The sequence below is a fragment of the Hypanus sabinus genome, chromosome 9 (genome assembly GCF_030144855.1).
Source record: "Hypanus sabinus isolate sHypSab1 chromosome 9, sHypSab1.hap1, whole genome shotgun sequence".
Lineage (NCBI taxonomy): Eukaryota > Metazoa > Chordata > Chondrichthyes > Myliobatiformes > Dasyatidae > Hypanus > Hypanus sabinus.
The window spans coordinates 103,638,569-103,663,213 of NC_082714.1; the positions used below are offsets into that span (position 1 = coordinate 103,638,569).

The window sequence follows — 24,645 nt, forward strand, 5'->3', positions numbered from 1 at the left end:
CAGCTGTTCGGGATGCTGTCAATACAATCCCTGTAGAATGTGATGAGGATTGGGAGTGGGAGATGGACTTTCCCTCAGCCTTCACAGAAAGTAGAGACGCTGCGGAGCTTTCTTTGCTATGGAGCTGGTGTTGAGGGACCAGATGAGATTCTCTGCCAGGTGAACACCAATAAATTTGGTGCTCTTAACGATCCCTACCGAGGAGCCGTTGATGTTCAGCGGGGAGTGGTTGCTCCGTACCCTCCTGAAGTCAACAACCATCTCTTTTGTTTTGTTCACGTTCAGAGACAGGTTGTTGGCTCTGTACCAGTCTGTTAGCCGCTGCACCTTCTCTCTGTAAGCTTACTCATCGCTTTTGCTAATGAGACCCACCACGGTTGTGTCATCAGCGAACTTGATGTGGTTTGAGCTGGGTGTTGCAGCACAGTCGTGCTTCAGCAGACTGAACAGCAGTGGACTGAGCACACAACCCTGGGGAGCCCCTGTGCTCAGTGTGACGGTGTTGGAGATGCTGCTTTCGATCTGGACTGACTGAGGTCTCCCAGTCAGGAAGTCTAGGATCCAGTTGCAGAGGGAGGTGTTCAGGCCCAGTAGGCTCAGCTTTCCAATCAGTTTCTGGGGGATGATTGTGTTGAATGTTGAACTGAAGTCTATGAACAGCATCCGAACGTATGTGTCTTTTTTGTCCAGGTGGGTTAGGGCCAGGTGGAGGGTGGTGGCAATGGCATCATCTGTTGAGCGGTTGGGACAGTACACAAACTGCAGGGAATCCAGTGAGGGGGGCTCACTCCTGGTTGGCCCTCCAGCGCCTGATGCAGTCTGCACTGGAAGATCTCTGATGACATGCTGATTTCAAATGGAAGTTTGAGGCATCTATACCGCCCAAAAGGTGTGTTGAAGATGGTGAGCATGCTTGATTCATTGTCCAATTTCACTTGCCAGAATTCAGAACTCATATCAAGCTTACTGAAAACCTTAGCCTGGTCAAGATCTAGAAAAATGGCCTCTATCACTGGAAGGGGGTTGTGTTCTCTCCTCAGCGCTTTGTTCAAAGGTCAAGGGTCAATGCATATACGAAGATTGCCGTTCCTCTTCTCTGCAACCAGTAGCTGGCTAACCCACCTTGTAGGTTCATGGACTGGAGCTATCACCTTGCAGACTACCAATTGATCAAGATCAACTTTCACTGTCCGTTTCATAGCGTGAGGTAGACGTCATGGGGTAACACTGTGGGTTGAACTTCTTCATTAGTCTGCAGATGGGCTGCACCCGGACGGGCTCCCCAAGTGCATCATCGAACACCTCTGCATAGCGTTCTTCTGGTGTGCATTGTTTTTCTTTGAGTGTAGATGCATGCACCCTACGAAAGTTGTCATCGTTGACCGTAATCAGCTTCATTTGTGGCTGGCCCTGCTTCCCAGTGATGGTGTAAAGTCGTCAGTGACCACGACAAATTCAACAGAGTACTTGCAGTTGGTCATGGGGTTATGCAGTTTCACTCTGCACATCCCTTCTGCATCCATGGTGGTCTTGTTCCACATCATCAGCTTTTTTGTGCATTGTCTTAGTGTGTGAACTACTCCCTCCAAGTATTTGCGGGGTAAAATGTTAATGTTTGCTCCGCTTTCAACTTGGAAATCTATTGGCTTTCCATTGAGGAGCATTTGTGCGAATACGTCATCCTTTGTCTTCAAACTGTTGACCACCAGTATGACATTGTCAATAAACTCAGTGCTGCTGTCACTGATGGTTTGGTCATCGCTTTGTGCTTCCACCCATGCACGGGCTTCTGCTTGCATACCTTTGCAAAGTGATTTCGAATGCCACACGCCTTGCACACCTGTCCGTATGCTAGGCATTGTTGCTTGGCTCTTGCATGTTCCATGCCACAGTACTTGCAAAGGTTCACTTTGCTTCTGTGGCTGTTCAAGGTGCCTTTTGCTCTGGTTCCACTACTAGCACCAGCCTTCTGTCCAGGATGCTTTCAACCTTTCTTGTTAATCCCATGGACAGTAATAGACCTGCTATCTGCAGCTGTACTGACTGCTTGTAGGTGTTATTCAGCCATTTCTGAGCTTGTACAGATGTCAATGCAATTATCCAGCATTAGCCTTCTCTCTTGTAACAGATGTTTTCTGGTTTGGGAGTCGTTAATGCCCAGTACGATCTTGTCTCTCAGCAGACTGTCTGACATATACAAGCAAAAATTACATGTCTTTGCAAGAGATCTAAGGCTAGCAAGAAATGATTTAGAGGCCTCACCTTGTTCCTGTTGCTGCTTGTTGAACAAGTACCATTCATATGTCTCATTTTTCTCACCGATAAGCAAATCTGTCAAATGCAGCTAAAATCTTTGTGAGGTCTTGGCTTTCAGCCTCATCTGTGAACACAAAACTGTTGTAGACTTCAAGTCCTAATGGTCCAATTATATGCAAAAATAATGCCGTCTGGTATGCTGGAACTTGTTTGTGCAGTGTGCTACGACACAGTAGTTTGTCCACATTTGCCGCCATGTCTTCCATCCGTCTTATCAGTCCACGGTTGACCGTCATGGCCAGTGGCGGGCAAATGCCGCTGACTGGGGGAGGACTTCTGGCCCAACCATGGTTCCCTGGCACGGGGTTACCCGCAGGTGCTGCTGTCTCACCTCCAGGCATTGCTACTACACCCGTCTCTATTTGTGGCTAGTTGCTCGTCTCAGTTGATATTTTTCTCACCCTCCGACGTTTCAGAGTTGCACTATCACTATGCTGCCAACTGCAAGTTGAAAAAATCAGGCGCTACGGTTGAAAAAAGCAATTCTCCAAGCACCACTGCTACCACCATGTTTCAAGACAGATATTTCAGATAAAAACATGCATGCGCACCAGCTTTGATCGTCTGCTCACGAGTATATTGTAGCAATATCTACTGTCAACCTGTTGTGATAATTGGCAAATTGGAGCAGATTCAGGTCACTCCTCAGGCTGGAGTTGATATGCTTCATGACCAACCTCTCAAAGCACTTCATCACGGTGGATGCAAGTGCTACTGGGTGCTAGTCATTGAAGCAGGTTATCGTATTCTTCTTGGGCACTGTTAAAATTGAAGTCTGCTTGATGCAGGTTAGCACTTCAGACTGCTGAAGCAAGAAGTTCAAGATGTTCATAAACGCTTCAGCCTGTGATCGGCACAAGTCTTCAGAACTCAGCCAAGTGCCACATCTGGGCCATATGTTCTCATGGGTGTATCCTACTGACGGATGCTTTCACATCGCAGAGGCATTATTATTGCTAAGTCTCCCACTGTCAATATCCTAAGACATCACTGTTGACTAGAAGCTCAACTGTTCTAGCCAGTGTGGCTGCAGGAGCTGGTCAAAGGCTATCTTGCATTGAGTAATTCACCTAAATGACGTGCTATGTTACGGTCTATTCACCAGCTACAAGATAGAAGTCAAATGTTTGTTGGAATGCTTGATTCTAATTTAGATGAGTGCAACCTGAAATTATCAGTGCTGGGAGATATGGAAGAAGACCCTGGGCAAAGTCCACACGCCCCTCAGGAAGAGATGGAACTGCATTAAGAGCTCGGACCAGCCTGTACGTGCAATCTAATAGGCATGGGCAAGTTTGCGTCCTAGGTGTGAAGTTTTCTTGTTATTCTTTTATTGGAAAGTCATTCGATGCACTGTTGTATTTAGTTAATTTTAAGGGGCTGGTTTGTTTCTGAGTATTGCAGATCAGAGTTTTAAGGCAATGGTTCAGTTAACTTGTTAGTACAAGGATAACATGGTAAGGTAATGTAAGTCGGCTTAGAATATGCTTTCTAAGGTGATCACGAAGAAATCAGCAGATGCTGGAAATTCAAGCAACACACACAAAATGCTGGTGGAACACAGCAGGCCAGGCAGCGTCTTTAAGGAGAGATCTATAACTAGTCCTGACGAAGGGTCTCAGCCCAAAACGTCGACAGTGCTTCTCCTTATAGATGCTGCCTGGCCTGCTGTATTCCACCAGCATTTTGTGATGTATTTCTAAGGTGATATTCAACACACCCAAATGTCATACTTCATCAAGAATGAAGCTGAAAAATAGCAGTTTGTTCTGAATAACTTTAGTTGTACATGTTCATTTCGGGTTATGTCTCCAGTAGACTTGTTTACATTCATGGGCACCAGATAAGACATCACTGGCATCATCGTAGGGAGTGGGAAGGGGATAACTCAGGGTTCGACCACTAACTTACAACAGATCCAGGGGAAGATGTGCCACACAGATAAATTAGAAAATCTTACTATTGTATCATTTAATGTTAGAGGATTAATCTCTCCCTACCAGCGTTCAAAGATCTTAGATTTCTTATGCAGAAAGAAAATATTGTGCTGTTACAGAAAACACATCTTAAACCTAATGACATTCCAGGGTATGAAAGGAGTTATTATATTAATGAAATGTAGTATTACTGTATCAGTTGAAAGGACTGGCTCCGACAATGAAGGATGTCTAGCTTTTTGCTGTACATCCATTCAGGGTAAAAAAAAGTTGCATTCATTGGCCTATGCTGCAACTATATTAGAGGCTGAATTTTTTTCCCTCAATTACCTCAATTACTGAAGTTAAGTGACTACCAATTATATGTTGGTTCGGACATGAATGCTTTGGTAAATAATAACATCGATAAATCTTCAACTATATCAAGTTCTCAAGAATCTGCTTCCAAAGTACTTAACCTCTTTCTAACGGATTTAAATTTAACTGATGTGTGGAGGGTGCATAATCCATCGGCTAATTCCTTCTTCTCCACAAGACATAAAACTTCCTCTCGGATAGATTACATTATTATATCCTCTGGTTTGCTGCCTTTGGTACACTCAATAGAATTTTTGCCCAGACATCTATCTGATCACAACCCAGTTATCTCTACTTTTAATTATGGCAAAATCAAAAATAAGGCTACTAGGTGGAGGTTTGACTCCACGCTTCTAAAAAAACCGAATTTCTAACACAACTGAGAACAAAACTGATGGAGTTTATAAATTTAAATAAAAATAGTGTCTTGGATGTGACAGTGGTTTGGGCTCCATCAAGGGTTTCTTACGAAATAACGCCATATGGTTCAGTTCTCATCTACATAAAAGGCAGCTTCAAAAGATTTCCACCCTAGAAGAACATTAAGGTTTTGGAGAATGATCCACCATAACAAAGGAGATACACCATAACAAAAGAAAACAAGCAGAAATAAATGATTTATTAATAAGCAGAGCAGAATATATGATCCATATAACCAAACATAAGTATTATGCAGAAGGCAGCAGACCGAGCCATCCCTTGGCATTAACGCTCAAACAACAGGAAGCTAAAAGGTCTGTATTGATTAGATGTGCTAAATATGGAGTAGTATCTTCAACAGAGGAAATAAATGAGACATTCAAGAATTACTTTAAAGAACTCTATACAAGTGTCTCAGTTCCTTCTGAGAATGACCACCAATTTTTTTTTAGTTGATTAGACCTCCCTACATTGTCATTAGAGGACACCAAAACTCTAAATTTTTTATTACACTGGATGAGCTAGTCAAAGCTACAAATAAGGGTCGTACGTCAGGTATAGATGACATACCTGTGTAACTTTACGTAGCACTTTGGGATATTCTTGGACCAATATGGTTATATGGTTATAGTTAGAAACATTAAATTATGCTGTTGGAAATAGTGCTTTCCATAGAGATCTAAACATAGACCTGATCACAGTTATACCTAAGCCCAGAAGGGACCCCTTGGAGTGTGCCAATCACCGTCCAATCTCCTTGATAAATGCCAGCCTCAAGATATTTTCCAAAGTCTTAGCCAGTAGACTCGCAACAGTAGTTGGGAAAATAATAGCCCAGATCAAACGGGCTTTATCAGGGGACGTCTCACATCTGATAATATTTGCCAGCTCTTACACATACTGAGTGTAACACATAAAATCAAGCCTGCCTGTGGCTTGCTATTTCTAGATGCTGAAAAAGCATTCGATCGCCTTGAACGGTCATATCTTTGGAGAGTTCTAAAAGAATTTAAGTTCGGTGATAAATTTATCAATATGATTTGAACATTATATGCTAATCTCTCAGCCTAGGTATGTGTGGGAGGAGGTTTCTCAGAGTTATTTGACATAGGATGGGACACACAACAAGGAGACCCTTTGTCTCCTTTAATTTTTACTATATTTATTGAACCGCTTGGACATTTAATTAGAAACTCTCCTCAGGTCTCCCTTATTACAATAGGTACAACATCAAATTTGATATCACTTTACGCAGATGACACATTAGTTTATATGGCAAATGTTCAACAAATTCTCCCTATGTTTTAAAAACACTGAAGCAATTTGGATTTCTTTCAGGATACAAAGTTAATCTATCAAAATCAGCACTGATGCTGATTAATACAGATAAAAGTAAGGTGTCTCTCCCTCCCCAGATTAATGTTACAAATGAGGTCCTCTGCTTGGGTATTAAAGTTAATACTCCCCTAAAGTCTGTGCCTAAAACAAATTACTCGTAATTTTGAAAATAATAGTTAAAGATATTAATAGATGGAGACACCTGCCACCATCAGTCCCAGCCTGTATATCGGTCATTAAAATGAACATCTTACCCCACATTAATTTTATCAGCTCAATGATCCCACTTGCACCTCCAGCAGGATATTGGTAAAAACTGGACTCCTTATTACGATGCTATGTTTGGAACAGTAAACGACCCAGTATAAAGTGGTCAGCTCTACAATTCAAAAGCAGATGGGGGATTGGCATGTTCAAATTTTAAACTGTATCACTGGGCATTTGTATTAAAAAGTCTTAACTACTGGATGGAGGAGGATAAAGTTTTGTCATGGAAAAATATAGAACAATGAGGTTGAAGGACTTTCTCCTTATAGGTATGTCTACCAAAAAATGTGATTTGTATTACGGTCCAATTTTAACCCATATGCTACAAGTGTTTAGAGCAGCAGAAAAGTTCCTAAAATTTAAAAGCGTGTGGTGCAAATCATCTCCATTATGGAACAATAATCATTTTCTATCTGGGGGGGAAACCAATCACTAACAAAACTTGGGAAGATAAAGGTATTACAGCTCTTCAAGATATAAATGGGGCAGTACTAAGCTTAGCTTTCAAGAACTGGTATCTCAATATAATAAGCACTCTCTTCTACTTCAGAGTAAGATCAGCTTGTAAAGCCTACAGGGTTCCCTAGGGTCAGATTTAAAGGACCATCCCATTTTAAGTTGGATTCAGAGTGCTCCAAGACAGATGGTGTCATATATCTATGATAAACTCCCAGAAATATATGCCCACGTCAGGACTGAAAGCCTGGGATAGGGACATATCTGAATTGGGACAAGACTTAGACTGGGATGCAATTTGGAATAATGTTGCCAGTGCTTCGAAAAACCCAAATCATCGGTATATACACTTGAAGTTTTGTCATAGAGCATAATTAACACCTAGAATTAGACATCAAATGGGAACTGGTTCCTGACCCATATTGCTCATTTTGCTCCCACGGAGCCATTGGCTCTTTTATACATGTTGTATGGGAATGTCCAAGGGTTTTTGGTTTGTGGGGGAATGTTATCAGTACTCTTACAGAACTAATGGGGGTACAATTACCAATGGACCCCGCTGTACATCTTTTAAATGATGACTCCCACCTTTCCCTTACGGAAAAAACACGCAAAATCTGGTTGGCAGGCCTGACTGCTGATAAGAAGATTGTAGTCCAGTGTTGGAAACCTCCTCATGATATTTCAAGTACTTAACCGGCTTTGGAGTTTTTTGGACATTTCTTACCTGGAATTATCATCAGCAAGAGTAAATGATGCATGACCAAACACAATCTTAATGTGGACAAATTTGATATCTAACTTAAAAGATCTTCTGTTAAAATAGGAATGCTCTGTTTGTGTATGCACTACTATTCGGTTGGTCGGTAGAGGGCTGGGGGGTGGCTGGGTTACAGTCAAAGTGTAATTGGCAACTGGTTGTATTGAATGTAATTTGTTGGTGTTGCAATAAAAATTAGTAATTTTAAAAAAAAATTGATATCATCCAAGATGAGCAGACTGCTTGATTGGCATCCCACAGCTGTCCTAAAGTATTAATTCTCTCCTCCACTAACTCTCAGTAACGCAGTGCAACATGGACTGCAGTTGCTTGCCTAAGCTTGCCCTGCAACACCTTTCAAACTTGCAACTTGTTCACCAAGGAGGACAAAGGCACCACCTGCAGGATCCTCTCCAAGACATTTAACACCCTGACTTAGTAAAGTATCACTTTTCTCAGCACAAAATCTGAACCCTAGAACTCCATACCCAACACATTGTGGAAGAATCTTTGCTGGGAAGACTATAGCGGTTTAAGAAGGTGACAGCACCTTGAAGGCAATGCTCAGATCCCAAAAATTAATGTAGTTTTACTAGTAAAATAGCAAAGTTAATTTTCAAAACATACCAATACATCAACCTATAAAACTACCAGCACAAACCTGATTGTATCTACAAAGAAGTAAGCTCCATTTTGTGAATAGATAGATGGTAAAACATTGTGTCAAATCACTTTACTATGTTCACAAGTTCACTAAATGTGATCCCTATTACATGCCAATAAATATAACAGGTCATATTGGAAGATTCATGGATATGGTCATCACACAAGGGGGCAATAGAATAAGGCAATTTACCAATCTAATACTAAGTTGTTGAGCTCATTAGTTCTAAGTGAAACTGGCTGGTTCACTTGTGTCTATGCTCATTTATATAAGGGCTAAATTCATGTGTTTTAATCCAGCGTATATTTTTTCAGGTTAACAATTTGCTGGATCTGCTTGATGACAGTAAGCCAGCTGTATCACTGCCTGAGGAAAGCAACGTACACCAAACAAGGGGAGAGCTGCTAGATCTGTTGGATGGACTAAATGTGCCAGGTGAGCAAATATCTTTGCAAGTAACCAATTAATAATGTAAATGCCAAATAAATGTATTTTTATAAGGAGTAACAATAAATTTTGTGCAAGAATGAATTTTGAAGGATGGTTTTTAAGAGAAAAAAGAGGAAGTGGCAGAGCAAAATTTCACTTAGGGAACCTTAAATGCCAGTGGAAAGAATGAAAGATATTGTACTAGATAGAAGAGGCAGATGAATTATAGTGTTGGAGACGTTTACGAGTTATGGAATTCACTCTAGAACTTAAAATTAAAAGTGGAATAATTGATCTCTCTTCCTTTCTCAGGAGCTCTGAACTACTTGAGTCTGATGAATGTAGAACTCTATCCTATTGGAGGCACAGCATAGGTAACACTTAATATGAAGGGCCCAAAATGCAACATTATTAAAAGGAAAGAATAATATGCTGTTCATACTTTTAATAACCCCAATTGTAATTATTTTCAAGCTAACTTAGTAGATGAATGACCCTTTTGAAAATGATCTGTGGGCGTAAGCACTGGAGTATGCTCGATGTCCTAAAGGATCAGCTACAGAGATTAGGATGAAGACACGAGAGACTGCAGCTGCCAGAATCTGGAGCAATGCACAAGATACTCGAAGAACTCAGTAGGTCAGGTAGCATCTAAGGAGAGAAATGAATAATTGATGTTTCAGGTCAAGACAGTTCATCTGGATACTTTTCCACATGAATGGTCTCAACACAAAGCATCGACCATCAAATCCACTTCATAGTTGCTGCCTGATGCACTGAGTTCCTCCAGCACATCATGCATTGCATTTAGATTGGATGTTGGCCATTCTGGTAGCTTGTTCTTGAAAGACTTTGAGGACTTGAGGTTTTGCAGTGTGTAATTTGAAGTTGCAAAAATTGTTTAAATACATAGTGTGGTGAACTTTGAAATATTAGAATATGAAGTGAATCGCAGCACTACTGAAGGAAAGGGAAGTAACTTTCTGACGAGAAATGAGAATTGGGATCATCCCAGTTGATCACCCAGTGCAAAGAGATTTCACCTAATTTCCTGGGTTTTTTAGGATCAAAAGATTTGTTAGATGAGTTCTGTCATGTTCTCCAGGTCTCAGAGTTCAATTACAAAGGCAAGGTAATACTGAGTGTCATTTTTTTTTAGTTTGTGATTCATGCCTTACCAAATGCATGGTGTGTAACACTACAGTAGTGTCAACCCACTGTTCACCACTGGTAGAGTCCTTAACAGTGAAGTGTAGGTCCTACTACTTAACAAAGGAGGTCACTGCCATTCTGATTGTGGCTGTTTATATCCCCTCTTGTGCAAATGCTAAGTAAACACTGTGAGCTCTACAGTACTATCAGTGACCTGTAAACCACACACCCCGACGGTTTCTTTATTGTGGCCTGGGACTTCAGTTGTGCAAACTTAAAACGTTCCTACCTAAATTGTATCAACATGTGGACTTTGCTATCAGAGGTGGGAATACATTAGTCCTTGGTTTACACCAACATTCATGGGGCCTCTAACATCCCAGCCCCCACCTTGGATATTCTGATCATTTATCTATTATGCTAATCCCTGCATACAGACCACTACTAAAACAAATCAAACCAATCCTTAAGGAAATTAGTGTTGAGCCAATAGGAGCAATCTCAACATTATAGAACTGTTTTGAAATTACAGACTGGGACATGTTCAGGGAGCTGGCCACCCAGGATCATTATATATTTATTGATGAATACGCAGGATTCATGATGGGCTCTGTGGTGAAGTACATCAAAGATGTCACTGTTGTTAAATCTATCATTATTTGGGCTAATCAGAGCAATGGCTGATAGAAGAGGTCCAGGCACTGCTGAAAGAATGAGGTGCAGCCTTCAGTTTGGGGAATGAGATGGCTCTCAGGTCAGCAGGTACTGCACTTTTCCATGCCATCAGGAAGGCAAAAACAGATCTACACACAGAGAATCTACAGCCATTTCTGTGTTACTACGGACATGCAGTGAATGTGACTTAAAGTCATAGAACATGACAGCACAGAGATAGGCGAGTAGGCCCACCTAGTCTGCGCTGAACCATTTATCTGCCTAGCCCATCAACCTGCACTCAGACCAGACCTCCATACCCATCCATGTACCTATCCAAACTTCTCTTCCACTGGCAGCTTGTTCCACACTCTCACCACCTTCTGAGTGAAGTAGTTCCCCCTCATGTTCCCATAACTGTTCACCTTTCACCCTTAACTCATAAACTCTAGTTCTTGTATCTGTCAACCACAGTGGAAAAATGTGCTTGTATTTACGCTATCTATAACCCCTAATTTTGTATACCTCTATCAAATCTCACCTCCTTCTTATACTTTCCAAGCTCATTGACATCTTTCTTGTAGGTAGGTGACCAAAACTGCATGCAATACTCCAAATTAGGCCTACCAATGCCTTATACAACTTCAACATAACATCCCAACTCCTGTACTCAATACTTTGATTTATAAAGGCCAATGTTGCCAAAGACTTTCTTTAGGACCCTATCTACTTGTTGCATCATTTTTGAAGATTATGGATCTATATTCCCAGATTCCTCTATTCTACTGCGATCCTCAGTGCCCTATCATTCACCATTGCAAGTCCTACCTTGTTTGTCCTCCCAAAGTGCAACACCCCTTCCTTGGTGTCATCCGAGCACAATTCCTGAAGCACGCTACTAGCCCCAAGCCTCCAGTCAGAGAAGCAACCATCTATTACCACTCTCTGGCTTCCACCACTAATGTCTAATCCAATTTACTACCTCATCCTGAGTGCTGACAGATTGTACCTTCTTCACCAGCTTCCCATGTGGGACCTTGTCAAATGCCTTACTGAAGTCCATGAGCAACATCCACCGACTTGCCTTCATCCACTCTCCTGGTAACTTTCTTGAAAAACTCTAAGATTGATTAGTCATGATCTACCACCCACAAATCCATGTTGACTATCCCTAATCAGACCCTCTCTATCCAAATACATAATATTTGATCCTTGATTTCCTCACTTACAGACCTCAGTCAGTTTGGATTGACAACATCTCCACAATTTCCGTCAGCACAGATGCACCACAAGGCTCTGTGCTTAGCCCCCTGCTCTTCTCGCTTTATACTTGTGACGTGAGACTAAGCACAGTCCAATGCCATATTTACATTTGTTGGCAACAATACTGTCATTGGCCAAATCAAAGATGGTGATGAGTCAGCATATATGAAAGAGACTGAAAATCTGGCTGAGTGGTGCCATAACAACAAGCTCTCATTCAATGTCAGCAAGACAAAGGAGCTGATTATTGACCTCAGGAGGAGGGATCCAGAGGTCCATGAGCCAGTCCTCATTAGGGGATCAGAGGTGGACAGGGTCAGCAGTTTTAAATTCCTTGATGTTATAATTTCAGAGGATCCAGCAGGTAAGTGCAGCTATAAAGAAAGAATGATGGTGCCTCTACTTCCTTAGATGTTTGCGAAGATTCTGCATGACATCTAAAACATGGACAAACTTCTATAGATGTGTGGTGGAGAGTATATTCTCTGGTTGCATAATGGCCTGGTATAGAAACACCAATGCCCTTAAATGGAAAATTCTACAAAAGGTAGTAGATACAATCCAGTCCGTCATGGGTAAAGCCCTCTCCACCATTGAGCACATCTGCATAGTGTGCTGTTGCTGGAAAGCAGCATCCATCAACAAGGACGCCCACCACCCAGGCCATGGTTCCTTCTCGCTACTGCCATCAGGAAGAAGGTACAGGAGCCTCAGGACCCACACCACCAGGTTGACGAACAGTTATTACCCCTCAACCATCTGGCTCTTGAACCAGTGGGGATAACTTCACCCAACTTCACTCATCCCATAACTGAACTGTTCATGTTCTTGATATTTACTGCTTATTTATTTAATATTATTATTTCTCTTATTTTTCTTTTGTATTTGCAGTTTGTTGTTTTTTTCCACATTGGCTGTTTGTTCGTCCTGTTGGGTGTAGTCTTTCATTGATTCTATTATATTTCTTGGATTTACTGTCTCTGCAAGAAAATGGATGTCAGGTTTGTATATGGTGACATACAGTATGTACTTCGATAATAAATTCACTTTGAACTTTATATATTCAGTCTCTTTGAAAACCTTTAGAAACTTGCCCACTGCTGATATCAGGCTCACCGGCCTATAATTCCTGGTTTACTCTTAGAGCATTTCTTAAACTCTTCATTTGTTCCTTCCTGTCTATATGTACAATGCACCACCTTATTTTTCTTGACCAGGGCCTCAATATCTTTCAAAAACCAAGGTTCCCTAAACTTGTTATCATTGCCTTTTATCCTGATAGGAACATACAAACTCTGTACTCTCAATATTTCAGTTTTGAAGACCTCCTACTTACCAAGTACAGAAAACAACCTGTCCCAATCCACACTTGCCAGATCTTTTCTGATATAATCAAAATCAGCCTTTTCCCAATTGAGAATCTTAACCCGAGGACCAGACCCATCCTTCTCCATAATTTTCTTGAAAATAATGGCATTATGATCACTAGATGCAAAGTGTTCCCCTGGAAAAAAAAAACACTTCTGTCAACTGCTCTGTCTCATTTCCTAATAAATCTAGTTTCGCACTCTCTCTGGTTGGGTCCTCTGTGTATTAATTAAGGAAACTATCATGAATACATCTGACAAACTCTATCCACCCCTTTTATAGTATGAGATCCCAATCAATATGTTGAAAGCTAAAATCGCCCATGATGCAACAGTCTGCAATCTCTCTACAAATTTGCTCCTCTGATTCCAGCAGACTGTTAGGTAGTCTATGCTTTTATCTCCTTAACTTGATCGTCACTTTCTTTATTCCTCAGTTCCACCCATATAACCTCAGTAGACAAGCTCTCCAGTTGCTCCTGTCTGAGCACTGCATTGACATTTTCCCTGACTAGTAATGCCAGCCCTCACCCTTTAATTCTCCTGCTCTATCATGTCTAAAACAATGAAACCCTGGAACATTGAGCTGCCAGTCCTGAAAATAATTCTCACTGGTGGCTACAATATCATAATTCTGTGTGTTGATCCATGCCCTAAGCTTATCTGCCTTTCCTACAATATTCCTTGCATTGAAGTATACACAGCTCAGAACATTACTCTCACCACACTCGACCTTTTGATTCCTGACTTTGTATATAGGCTTAGCAACATTTTTCCTCACAACCACTCTACTAACTGCTCTGGCACTTTGATTCCCATTCCCCTGCAACTCCAGTTCAAACCTTCCCACAAGGATATTAGTCACCCTCCAATTCAGGTGCAAACTGTCTCTACTGTACATATCCAACCTTCCCTGGAAGAAAGTCCAATGATCAAAAAATCTGAAGCTCTCCCTCCTGCACCATCTCCTTAGCCACATATTAAACTCTGTGATCTTCCTATCTCTGGCCTCATTAGCACATGTCACCAGATAGCCCAACCAAAATCATAATACTGGAGGTCCTGTCCTTTAACTTAGCATCTAACTCCTTGAACTCACTTTGTAGGACTTCGTCACCCATCCTACCCATGTCATTGATTCTAAAGTCAACCAGGGCATCTGGCTGCTCACTCTTACCCCCCGCCCCCTTTAAGAACGCTGTGGACTTGATCCAAGATGTCCCTGACCCTGGCACCTGGGAAGCTATGTACCATCCGGGAATCTCATTCTCAACCACAGAACTTCCTGTCTTTCCTCTAACCGTGGAATCCTCTATCATTACAAGTTGCTTCTTCTTCCTCCCTTCCCTTCTGACTTTAGGGCTGGACTCAGCGACGGAGATCTGGCAGCTGTGGCTTTCCACTGCTAGGTCATCCTCCCCAACACCGATCCAAATGAATGTACCTGTTGTTGAAGGGAATGGCCACAGGGGTACTCATCACTGGCTGTTTGTCTTTCCCTCTTGAGGATCACCTGGTTACCTGTGTCCTGCACCTTGGGTTTAACTACATCCCTGTCAGTCAACCCCTCAGGCCCCCAAATGATCCAAAGTTCATCTAGCTCCACCTGCTCCAATTTCTTAACACGGTCTGAAAGAAGCTGCAGCTGGATGCACTTCTTGGCAGTTTAGTCTTCAGGGATACTGGAGGTCTCCCTGCCTATTAATGTAAGATGACACTGGTGAACCACAGCGACATTTTGAGGCTATGTACAAGACTTTTAAGTATATACCTCTGTTGAATTGCTCTCGCTGCAATCTGCAGCATGTAAATTCCCTCCAAGTAGCTTTAAATCAACCTAATGATTTACAATTTTCACAATCATTTGAAGGACTGGGTGGATCAAGCAGATATGCCGCCTTTAAGCAGGTGAAAATTCATCGCCATGCTGAAAGGTCTTGGTCCAAAGTGTCAGCTGTTCTCTACTTTCATAAATGCTGCTTGGCCTGCTGAGTTCCTCAAGCATCTTGTGTGTGTTGCTTGGATTTCCAGCATCTGCAGATTTTCTCATTTGAAAATGAGAGATCATTGTGTTCAGTCTGTGCAAGGCATCACTTTTTCCCAGCACACCAAATACAGTGATCAGAGCAGAAGCTTTCTCAGTCTGCAGAATGGATAAAACTGCTGATTCAGAAAAGGCAAAAGGTGGAGGTGTGTGCTTTATAATATACTCTCGGTGGTGCTCTGATGTGGCAGTTTTGTCAAACTCGTGTTCCCCCGAACTTGAATACCTAACTGTAAAAAGCCGTCTGTTCTATTTACCAAGGGAGTTCTCCATAATCCTGACCACAGTTTACATATCACCCGCAGCTGACTTCAATCAAACGTTTGAGATACTGCATGACACCATCTCCAAACAAGAAACAGTTCATCCTGGCACATTTCAAATCATATTTGGAGACTTCAATCAGGGTTGTTTGAAGAAAACTCTGCCTAATTGCCATAAGCGTATAACCTGTAGTACCAGAGATCCTACTAACTGTTATACTAAGATAAGAAATGCTTACCGTTCCTTGCCCAGGCAGCATTTCAGTAATCAAATCACATGGCTGTCCTCCTACCTGCATAGAGGCAGAAGCTAAAGAGCAAAGCTCCAGAGATTAGGACAACAAAGGTGATTATGGGAGGCAGAGGAGCAGCTACGGGATTGTTTCAAGTCAATGGACTGGGCTGTGTTCAAGGACTCCTCTGTGGATCTGAATGGATACACCATGGTTGTCACGGACTTTATTAAATGTAGGTGATTTCAAACAAAATCATTCAGTCTTCCCCAACCAGAAGCCCTGGATGAACCATGAGATCCACAATTTTCTGAGAGCCCGATCAGAGGCATTCAAGTCTGTTGACCAAGAAAGTTATAAGAGATCTGGGTACGATCTCTGAAAAGCCATTTCAGGACAAAGTGGCATTTCCGGACTAAACTTGAATCAACTAAAATTGTGTCAGGACTTGAATACTATCACCTCTTAGAAGTTAAATCAGCAACAAAAATAATATGGCTTATACAGAGAGAAAGAGTGGCTTCTGGACTGGTGTGAATACAACAGCTTGAGTCTCAACATGGATTAATTAAGGAGATGATTGTGGACTTCAGGAAGGTGAAGGCTGACCTACCCCCACTGCACATTAACAGCTGCTTCATGGAGAGAGTCAGGAACAACAGGTTTCCTGGAGTGTATATCATAGATGATCTCACCTGATCCCTCAGTATCACCTCTTTAGTCAAGGATGCACAGCAGCACCTGCACTTCCTGAGGAGATTGAGGCAAGTTTAGTTTCCCTGCCCTCATTCTTACCACATTCTACTGCAGCAGCATCAAGAGTGCCTGAACCAGCTGCATTGCAGTCAAGGCATCTGACTGTAAGACCCTGCAACAGATTGTGAGGACTGCTGAGAGAATCATCAGGCTCTTTCTCCCCCATCCACCAGAAGTGCTGCGTTCAGGGACCCCTCCCATCCATCCCACAATCTCTTTGACCTCCTAACATCAAGCAGAAGGTTCAGCAGTATAAAAGTAAAGACTGTTAGGCTGGGTAACCACTTCTTCCCCAAATTGTGAGATTTCTGAATACCCTGGCACCCAGAACAGCCCCAGTAACAATAATACATTTGTATTTTTAACTATATGTCATATATGCACTTTATGTCAACTTGTACATGCATTTGCAGAATACTTTTTTGTCTTTTAATATTATGTTGATGTTATTTTATGTGCGGTATGTGATATATGTACTGTGTTTTGCACATTGCTCCCTAAGGAACGTTGTTTCATTTTGCTGTATATATGTATATAGTTGAATGACAATGAACTTGAACTTTCTTCCTGCCTTCCTCTCTTGGAAGTGCTTCATCAAGAATTGGCTGTAAAGCCATGCAATGCAATCTGATACCTCAGCTAAGTGATTACTAATCACATCACAGTTTTAGCCCATTTATGCAGTTATAAGAGCAGCATTAGAAAGTATCTGGTGACACAAGAGGCTGCTGATGCTGTGATCTGGAGCAGAACAAAACAACCGGAGGAATTCAGTTGTTCAGTCCTGATCATGTTTTGACATCCTTTGCCTCACTCAGAGTTCCTCCAGCAGTTTTTTTTTTGCATCAGTAAGTATGTGTTCAGTGATTGATACCTAACCCATGGATGATGAAGAATAAAATGCAGTCCTGCCTTGTCATCTTGACTCAACTAGTACCTGAAGGCATTAAGCAATCTAATAAATGGATTATTGAGGCATATCATTTGATGCTTAACTAATCTGTATGGGTAATAGTTTCTTAATTTAAAGTCTAGTATCAGTGAATAATGATTTAAAAAGACAGTTACCCTAGACACACCAAATTATAAATGTGTCGTAAAGTTGTAATGGACAAGATTTTAAAAAGCCAAAATGTTTATTTTTTTTTCTCATTCTATGATGTATTTCAGACTTGCAGTCATCAGGTCTGTCAGCTGGACAGCCACAATTGGTTCCAGATGGTATTGCTCCTCCCAGTTTTCAGAATGCTTCCAGTTTAAAGCAAGGTAAGGTACAAGAAACCCCACACTGGAATAAACTGTGCAAAAATAGTGGTTTGCCATTTTTTCCCAGCTGGTTGTGACATAAGCATATTGTGAAATTTCCATTTATTCTGAGTATGTACTCAGTTGATATTTGACTTGTCATCGTAACAAACCCGAGGAATGGAATTCTTAGGAAAGCAAACTAAATATCTAGTCTGGAAAGCTCAAAAACTGATGTTGAACACTAGCTTGTACATTCTTTTGATGCTTGCTACAAAAACAAAACTAGCCAATTTCAGACTTAAAAGATCCACTTTGAAATTTATGGGAGCTATTGCTTAGTTACTTTCCATTGAAATTTGTACAGAACTGATTCAAAAAACAAGTTAAATGATGGCATGATTTGGTTTTAGCTTTAGTACTCAACAAAGCATAATTGAACTTACAAGTACTAGTTCTGGTAAGGATACTTCTGTAAGTGATATCCTTCCCATCTAATAGTTTCTTCTTTCACAAGAATGAGGAAGGAAGTCTGAAAGTATAAATAAATAAGTTTATAGTTACTGCTAAGATTATTTTGTTGGGTGGCAAATCATAAAATTAGATTTTTATAGAAAATTGATTTCTGTCTAAATTGTTAATTGAGAATTTGTGATGGAGAAATATTTCTTTTTATATTGACAGAACATTAAAGATGCTCTAATATACTACTCATAATAAATTTCTGCTTGTTATAGAAATTTTTCTTCTGAGAGTATGTTTCTTAATCACATCATGTACCTTGGGTCTGTTTAATATATTGATAGTCACCTTGGCTCACTGCTGGAATTTGGAACATGGGTTCATACTCCAAACCAGCATGTGATTTTGATTTGTAATATTTATGTCTGGCACTAAGTGCTGTCTTGATGGAGGCAATGTATGTTGGATGAATGTGGCTTTGTTTTAAAATTTCACTTGTACCAATGAATGTTGGAGTTTCCAAAATATGACTGTGTAGAGGTTCCTGCGGTATACTGACCAACATTTCTCGAAGATGCAGTTAACCACAGGCCTAGACACCCATCTTACAATGGTGCCGGAGACTTTTGCACACCTCCAATAACACAGGTTTGGTTCCTGCCTCAAGGAGCTGACAGTAAAGTTCTGTAAATTGTTCCTAGTTTACTTCAATGACAGGAAAATCAAGGGGTCATTGATGACATGTGAAAGGGTGAGTGTGAATACAGGGAAACAAGAACTGACAAAACGCTTTGAGCACTGGTATAGCTTGATTGCCCAAATGACTTCTGTTGTAAAGAAATAATAAATATGAATATCAGTAGGATCTTGCTGTCTTGTGAAATACCTGCCACATTGAGTATATGATTGCCCTTAAAAATCCATAGCGCATTTTTAGAATGTTTGGAGCCTGATGAGACATTATATAAATGACACTTCAATGTTTTTGAATGTCTGAATCTAATTAAGAAATGCAATTTGCTCCAGGTATACCTTCCATTGTTGCATTCAATCAAAATGGGCTGAAAATAGAATTTTCTTTTGAACGGTCCAAAGCAAACCCAAATATGCTATTCATTACCCTGCGTGCATCAAATTCCACTGAGATGGATATGAGCAACTTTGTTTTGCAAGCTGCAGTACCAAAGGTGAGTTTTGAGTAGGTTGTCTATTGTTCAGGTGGTTAACGTGCATAAAGTGAAAGTGAAGCTGAGGGGTTGGTATGACACAAGAAAATAATTACCTTTTATTTTCCTGGCTAGTGTTTGCCATTGAGACTGGAAACTGTAGCGTGCTAATGTTGCCACCAATGTCTCAGTAATACACTTCATCAGATGAATTTATACTGTCCTATTGTCTGTCAAACCCTCCAATTGCCATAACCTGACACACCTTCCTCCAATGTTTTATAAATGGTTCCCTCTCTTTGGATTCAGGTGGTTTCAGTTGCTGGATGAACAGTTCAGAGAAGCCAATTCAAATCCTATCACACCTATCATGGAGCTTAAATTATGTTCTGAACTTAATTTTATAAAATGCTACCCAATAATCTCTTAGAGCTACCACATTGTGTAATCCCAACTTGTTCACGAACTGTCACCTTTACACAGCCTGGTCTCTGTTTGGTTCCTACCTACCATGTGGTTGTTTTTTTTTATATATTGCACTCTGAAATAGATAAGCAAACCATAAACTTGTAAAAAAAAAAAGTAATCAATTTAACAGGGTAAGAATAAAACTGGACAGGCCACTTGTACTTATTATTGATCTAAATAGCAAAGTTGACAACTGCAGTTGACTTGAAGATCTTCCTCACAAATACGAGAGCTATTCCAGGGATCTGAACTACAGCCTGATTATAGTCATACTCAACACAACCCTAACCTGGTTCAAATCCTACCCACCACCATAAATATTAATTATTCGTCTATCATAGTGAATAATCAAAATGACTCAGGATCTCTGAGACCCATGATTTCTGCCACAAAAATAATAAGGGCAGCAGGCATGTAGAAGCTTTACCATTTGCATATGCCCCTTCAAGAAACATCATCCTGTCATTGAAATCATACCATTTCCAGACCACTTTCTTGGGTTGTTACTGAGCTAAGCCTTTGACTCATACCCTTTCATATCCTCCATAACTTCGCTCAAATAGAAGACAAAAGTGAATGGACTAGCAGTTCTGATCCATACCCATCTGGCACTCCACTTTCCATGAAACAACATATTCAAAGCAGTCTAACATGCTTAGCTCCACCAGCATTTTGTGTGTGCTGCAGCGATCTACTGTTTTCCCCATCACTTCTGTTCTTCAGTCACTTCTAGTTCAGCTTTTGCTATTTAAGCCCATCATGGTTTGCCACTGTTTCACTGCTTCTCAGTAAACTTCAATTATTTCCCACCTGCACATCTCCCTTTCTTTTCAGACTACTAAAACACCTTGCTTCTCGCTGCTTAGATGTTGTATTTTGAGGTTTCTTCTTTGCAGTTTATTTCTCCCCCTTCCATATGCTCATGTGAACATCTCCTTGGCCCGTAGCTTTATTCTTCATCCATTTCTGACACTTCCATTACACCTCTGGAAAAATTCCATGCAACTATTTTTCTATGTTGTAAGTACATAAAAGTCACTGGGTATAAAATATGACTTTTGGTTCCAATGGTGAAATGTACAGTTGACATTGGTGTTTAAAATGCCTAAGGGTCAACTTCTACCTTGTATTTTAGCTAGGGGAAGCAAGGGCATAAGACATTATTCCCCTTTAAATGGTTCCCCTGTTGTTATATTGAGAGGAGAAATGAATTCTCTCTCTCAGGGAATCTCTGGTGAAGCAGATGTGATATGTTCCATACCCGAAACTCTTTGTAATTGAGCCATGGATTGCTTTTCTTTTACATTTGTGTAATATGTGTCCAAAATATTGGAATCCTACTTGAATTTAATTAACCTCTATCATGTATTTAAAGCAAGGGTCCCTCCCCTTTCTTGATCTCTCTGTCTGAATCTCTGGAGACAGCTTATTTACTGATTTCTATTACAAACACACAGATTCTCTCAGCAACCTGGACTATACCTCCTCCCACCCTGTTACTTGTAAAAACACCAACCCCTTCTCTCAATTTCTCTGTCTCTGCTGCATCTATTCTCAGGATGAGGCTTTTCATTCCAGAACGAAGGAGATGTCCAGTTTTTCAAAGAAAAGGGGCGCCCCTTCTTCCACCATCATGCTACTCTCAACCATATCTCTTCCATTTCACGCACATTTGCTCTTACCCCATTCTCCTGCCACCCTACCAAGGATAGGGTTCCTCTTGTCCTCACCTATCACTCCACTGACCTCCGGGTCAACACATAATTCTTTAAAATTTCTGCTATCTCCAACAGGATCCCACCACCAAGCACATCTTTGCCTCCCCCCCCCCCCCACCCCACTTTCCGCTTTCTGTAGGGATCACTCCCTACACAACTCCCTTGCCCATTCGTCCTTCCCCACCGATCTTCCTCCTAGCACTTACCCTTGCAAGTGGAACAAGTACTACACCTGCCCCTACACCTCGTCCGTCACTACCATTCAGGGCCCTAAACAGTCCTTCCAGGTGAGGCGACACTTTACATCTGAGTCTTGGGGTCATATACTGTGTCCGGTGCTCCCAGTGTGGCTTCCTGTATATTCGTGAGACCTGATGCCAAGCACATACGTTCCATTCACTAGAAAAAGCTTATTTCCCAGTGGCCACCCATTTTAATTCCACTTCCCACTCCCATTCCAATATGTCCATCCATGGCCGCCTCCATTGTTGTGTTGAGGCCACATTTGGGTTAGAAGAACAACACCTTGTATTCTGTCTGGATAGCCTTCAACCTGATGGCATGAACATTGATTTTTTGAACTTCCAATAATGCCCCCCCCTCACTTCCTTCACCATTCTCCATCCTCTTTTCCCTCCCTTGCCTTATCTCCTTGCCTACCCATCGCCTCCCTCTGGTGCTCCTCCCCCCTTATTCCATAGCCTTCTGTCCTCTATCAGATTCCCCCTTCTCTAGCCCTATATTGCTTTCACCAATCAATTTTCCAGCTCTTCATCCCTCCCCCTTCAGGTATCACCAATCATCTGATGTTTCTCTCTCCCCTCCCCCACCTTTTAAATCTACTCCTCAGCATTTTTTCTCCAGTCCTACTGAAGGGTCTTGACCTGAAATGTCAACTGTACACTTTTCTGTAGATACTGCCTGGTCTGCTGAGTTCCTTCAACAATAATACTGTTGGCTCAGTATTATTTTATTGGATCTTATTCATACTAATTCTCAATGGATTAGTTGTGGGAATTTTAATTACTGTTCTAGAGTGTACTGCAATATTTTAGTTATTTTCCTAGTGAGGTTCTTGCGGCTTTTCTGCGCATCAGTATTGCTCTCACCTATGTTTTTGTATCTTCTGTGTCATTACGAATGGCAGACAAGCTTGCATGGCACTACATCAGGAACCTCCCAGAGTAGATTTAATAATCCCTATGACAGCATTTAGATGTGTCCGTAGCATTGTGTATGGTAGTTGCACAGCCACAAGGTGTCCTGCTGTAATAAAAGCAGAAAATGCTGGAAACACTTCAAAGTATATTTGTTATCAAACTATATATATGTGACATTGAGATTCATTTTCTTATAAGCATTCACAGTAGAACAGAGGAACACAATAGAATCAATGAAAAGCTACACACCTAGACTTATCAGGTTATGCAGTATCTGTGGAGAGAGTTACAGAGATAATGTTTCAAGTCAAAGACCCTGCTGCTGAACTTAGGAGGGCAAAATAACTAGTTTTAAGTTGCAGAGAGGGTGCAATGGATAGAACATAGGGAATTTCTAAGACAGTGCTTTGGAGGTAAGTTGTAGCGGCAGTCTGGTTGGCTAGTTAATGGGGGAAGTTAAAGAGTACATAGATATGTGAGTATGTGTCAAATGCAGGGTTGTAGGCAGGGCCAACAGGTTAAACTGAGCCAAAAATCACATGACCTGCAGAAGAAATGGTCATTTCTGATACAAAGCAAGTGAGTTATCCAAAGTTTTAGAATTTAATATTGAGTCCAGCAGGCTTCAGCGTGTCCAGATGGAGGAGGTGCTCTTCCTCAAGCTTACATTGGACACCTTTGTAACAGTACAGGAGACCATAGACAAGTCTGAGTGGGAATGGGCTAGAAAATTAAAGTAGCAGGCAACCTGGAGCTCTTGGCATCCCTGCAGATAATAAATGCTCCACAAACTGGTCACTTGATCTGTTTCTAAAATGTAGAAAAGAAACCCATCGTGAATAATGAATGCAATACACTAGAGGAAGTGCAAGTGAATCTCTGCTTGTCTAAGGAGGAGCAAAAGATGGTGGAGGAGGAGGAACAACAGAGTAGGGATCCATAAGAAAATTATCCCTTTAAATTCTGAAAAGAGAGAGCAAGGTACATCTTGTGATGCAAGTTTGTTGAACCTCGCAGAAATTGTGAAGGATGATTCTTTGAATGCGGGGAATGATGCGGTAGTAGCTGAAAGCAAGGGGAGCTCTGTTCTTTGTCGAAGAGAGGGTGTGAGGTCAGAGCTACAGAAAATGAGATGCAGCTGAAGACTCTGATAGAGACATTTCAGAGACTTTAGGTTGAAATGTGCCGTTGTATTCTTAAGGTAAGAAATGATGCCAACTCAAATTTACCAGTGAACAATACCATAAGAAATAGAAGCAGAATTGGCCTATTTAGCCCAGTGAGTCAGCTCAGTCATTCAATCATGGTTGATTTACTATCCCTCTTAACACCATTCTCCCCATAACCTTTGACGCCTTTACTAATCAAGAACCTACTAGGACCAAGAAGGGGTTAGGCATGGAGAGTCTGAAATGGTCATTTATATCCAGTTTCTGTCTTGCAGTCTTTTCAACTACAATTGATGTCCCCCAGTGGCAGCACCATTCCTGCTAGGAATTCTGGAGCAGTCACGCAGGTGATGCGAGTTCTCAATTCACAAAAGGTTGGTCTTTCATCCTTGCTATCACCTACACCTGGTGAATGCCACAGTTAAATGTAACCATTTCTTGCCAATGGCTCTAGCACCTGTTATATAATATCATATGCAATATTTATATTTTTAACAATGGTATATGTATAATTGCTTCATTTGCATGTTTAGATTAGAGTGTAGCTTAATGCAGCTTTGAAAGGCTGCTACAGGAGAAGC

The 24,645-nt window shown here is 41.2% G+C and overlaps 1 protein-coding gene across 1 annotated transcript in view; it reads left to right on the forward strand.

Annotated features, from left to right (window-relative positions):
- Positions 1-24,645, forward strand: part of LOC132399678 (AP-1 complex subunit gamma-1-like) — a 159,546-nt gene that overhangs the window by 127,387 nt on the left and 7,514 nt on the right. The window contains exons 19-22 of the mRNA XM_059980325.1: positions 8,830-8,950; positions 17,847-17,942; positions 19,410-19,570; positions 24,340-24,438. Of these exons, the coding sequence (XP_059836308.1) occupies positions 8,830-8,950; positions 17,847-17,942; positions 19,410-19,570; positions 24,340-24,438 (477 nt within the window). The remainder of the gene's footprint in view (positions 1-8,829; positions 8,951-17,846; positions 17,943-19,409; positions 19,571-24,339; positions 24,439-24,645) is intronic.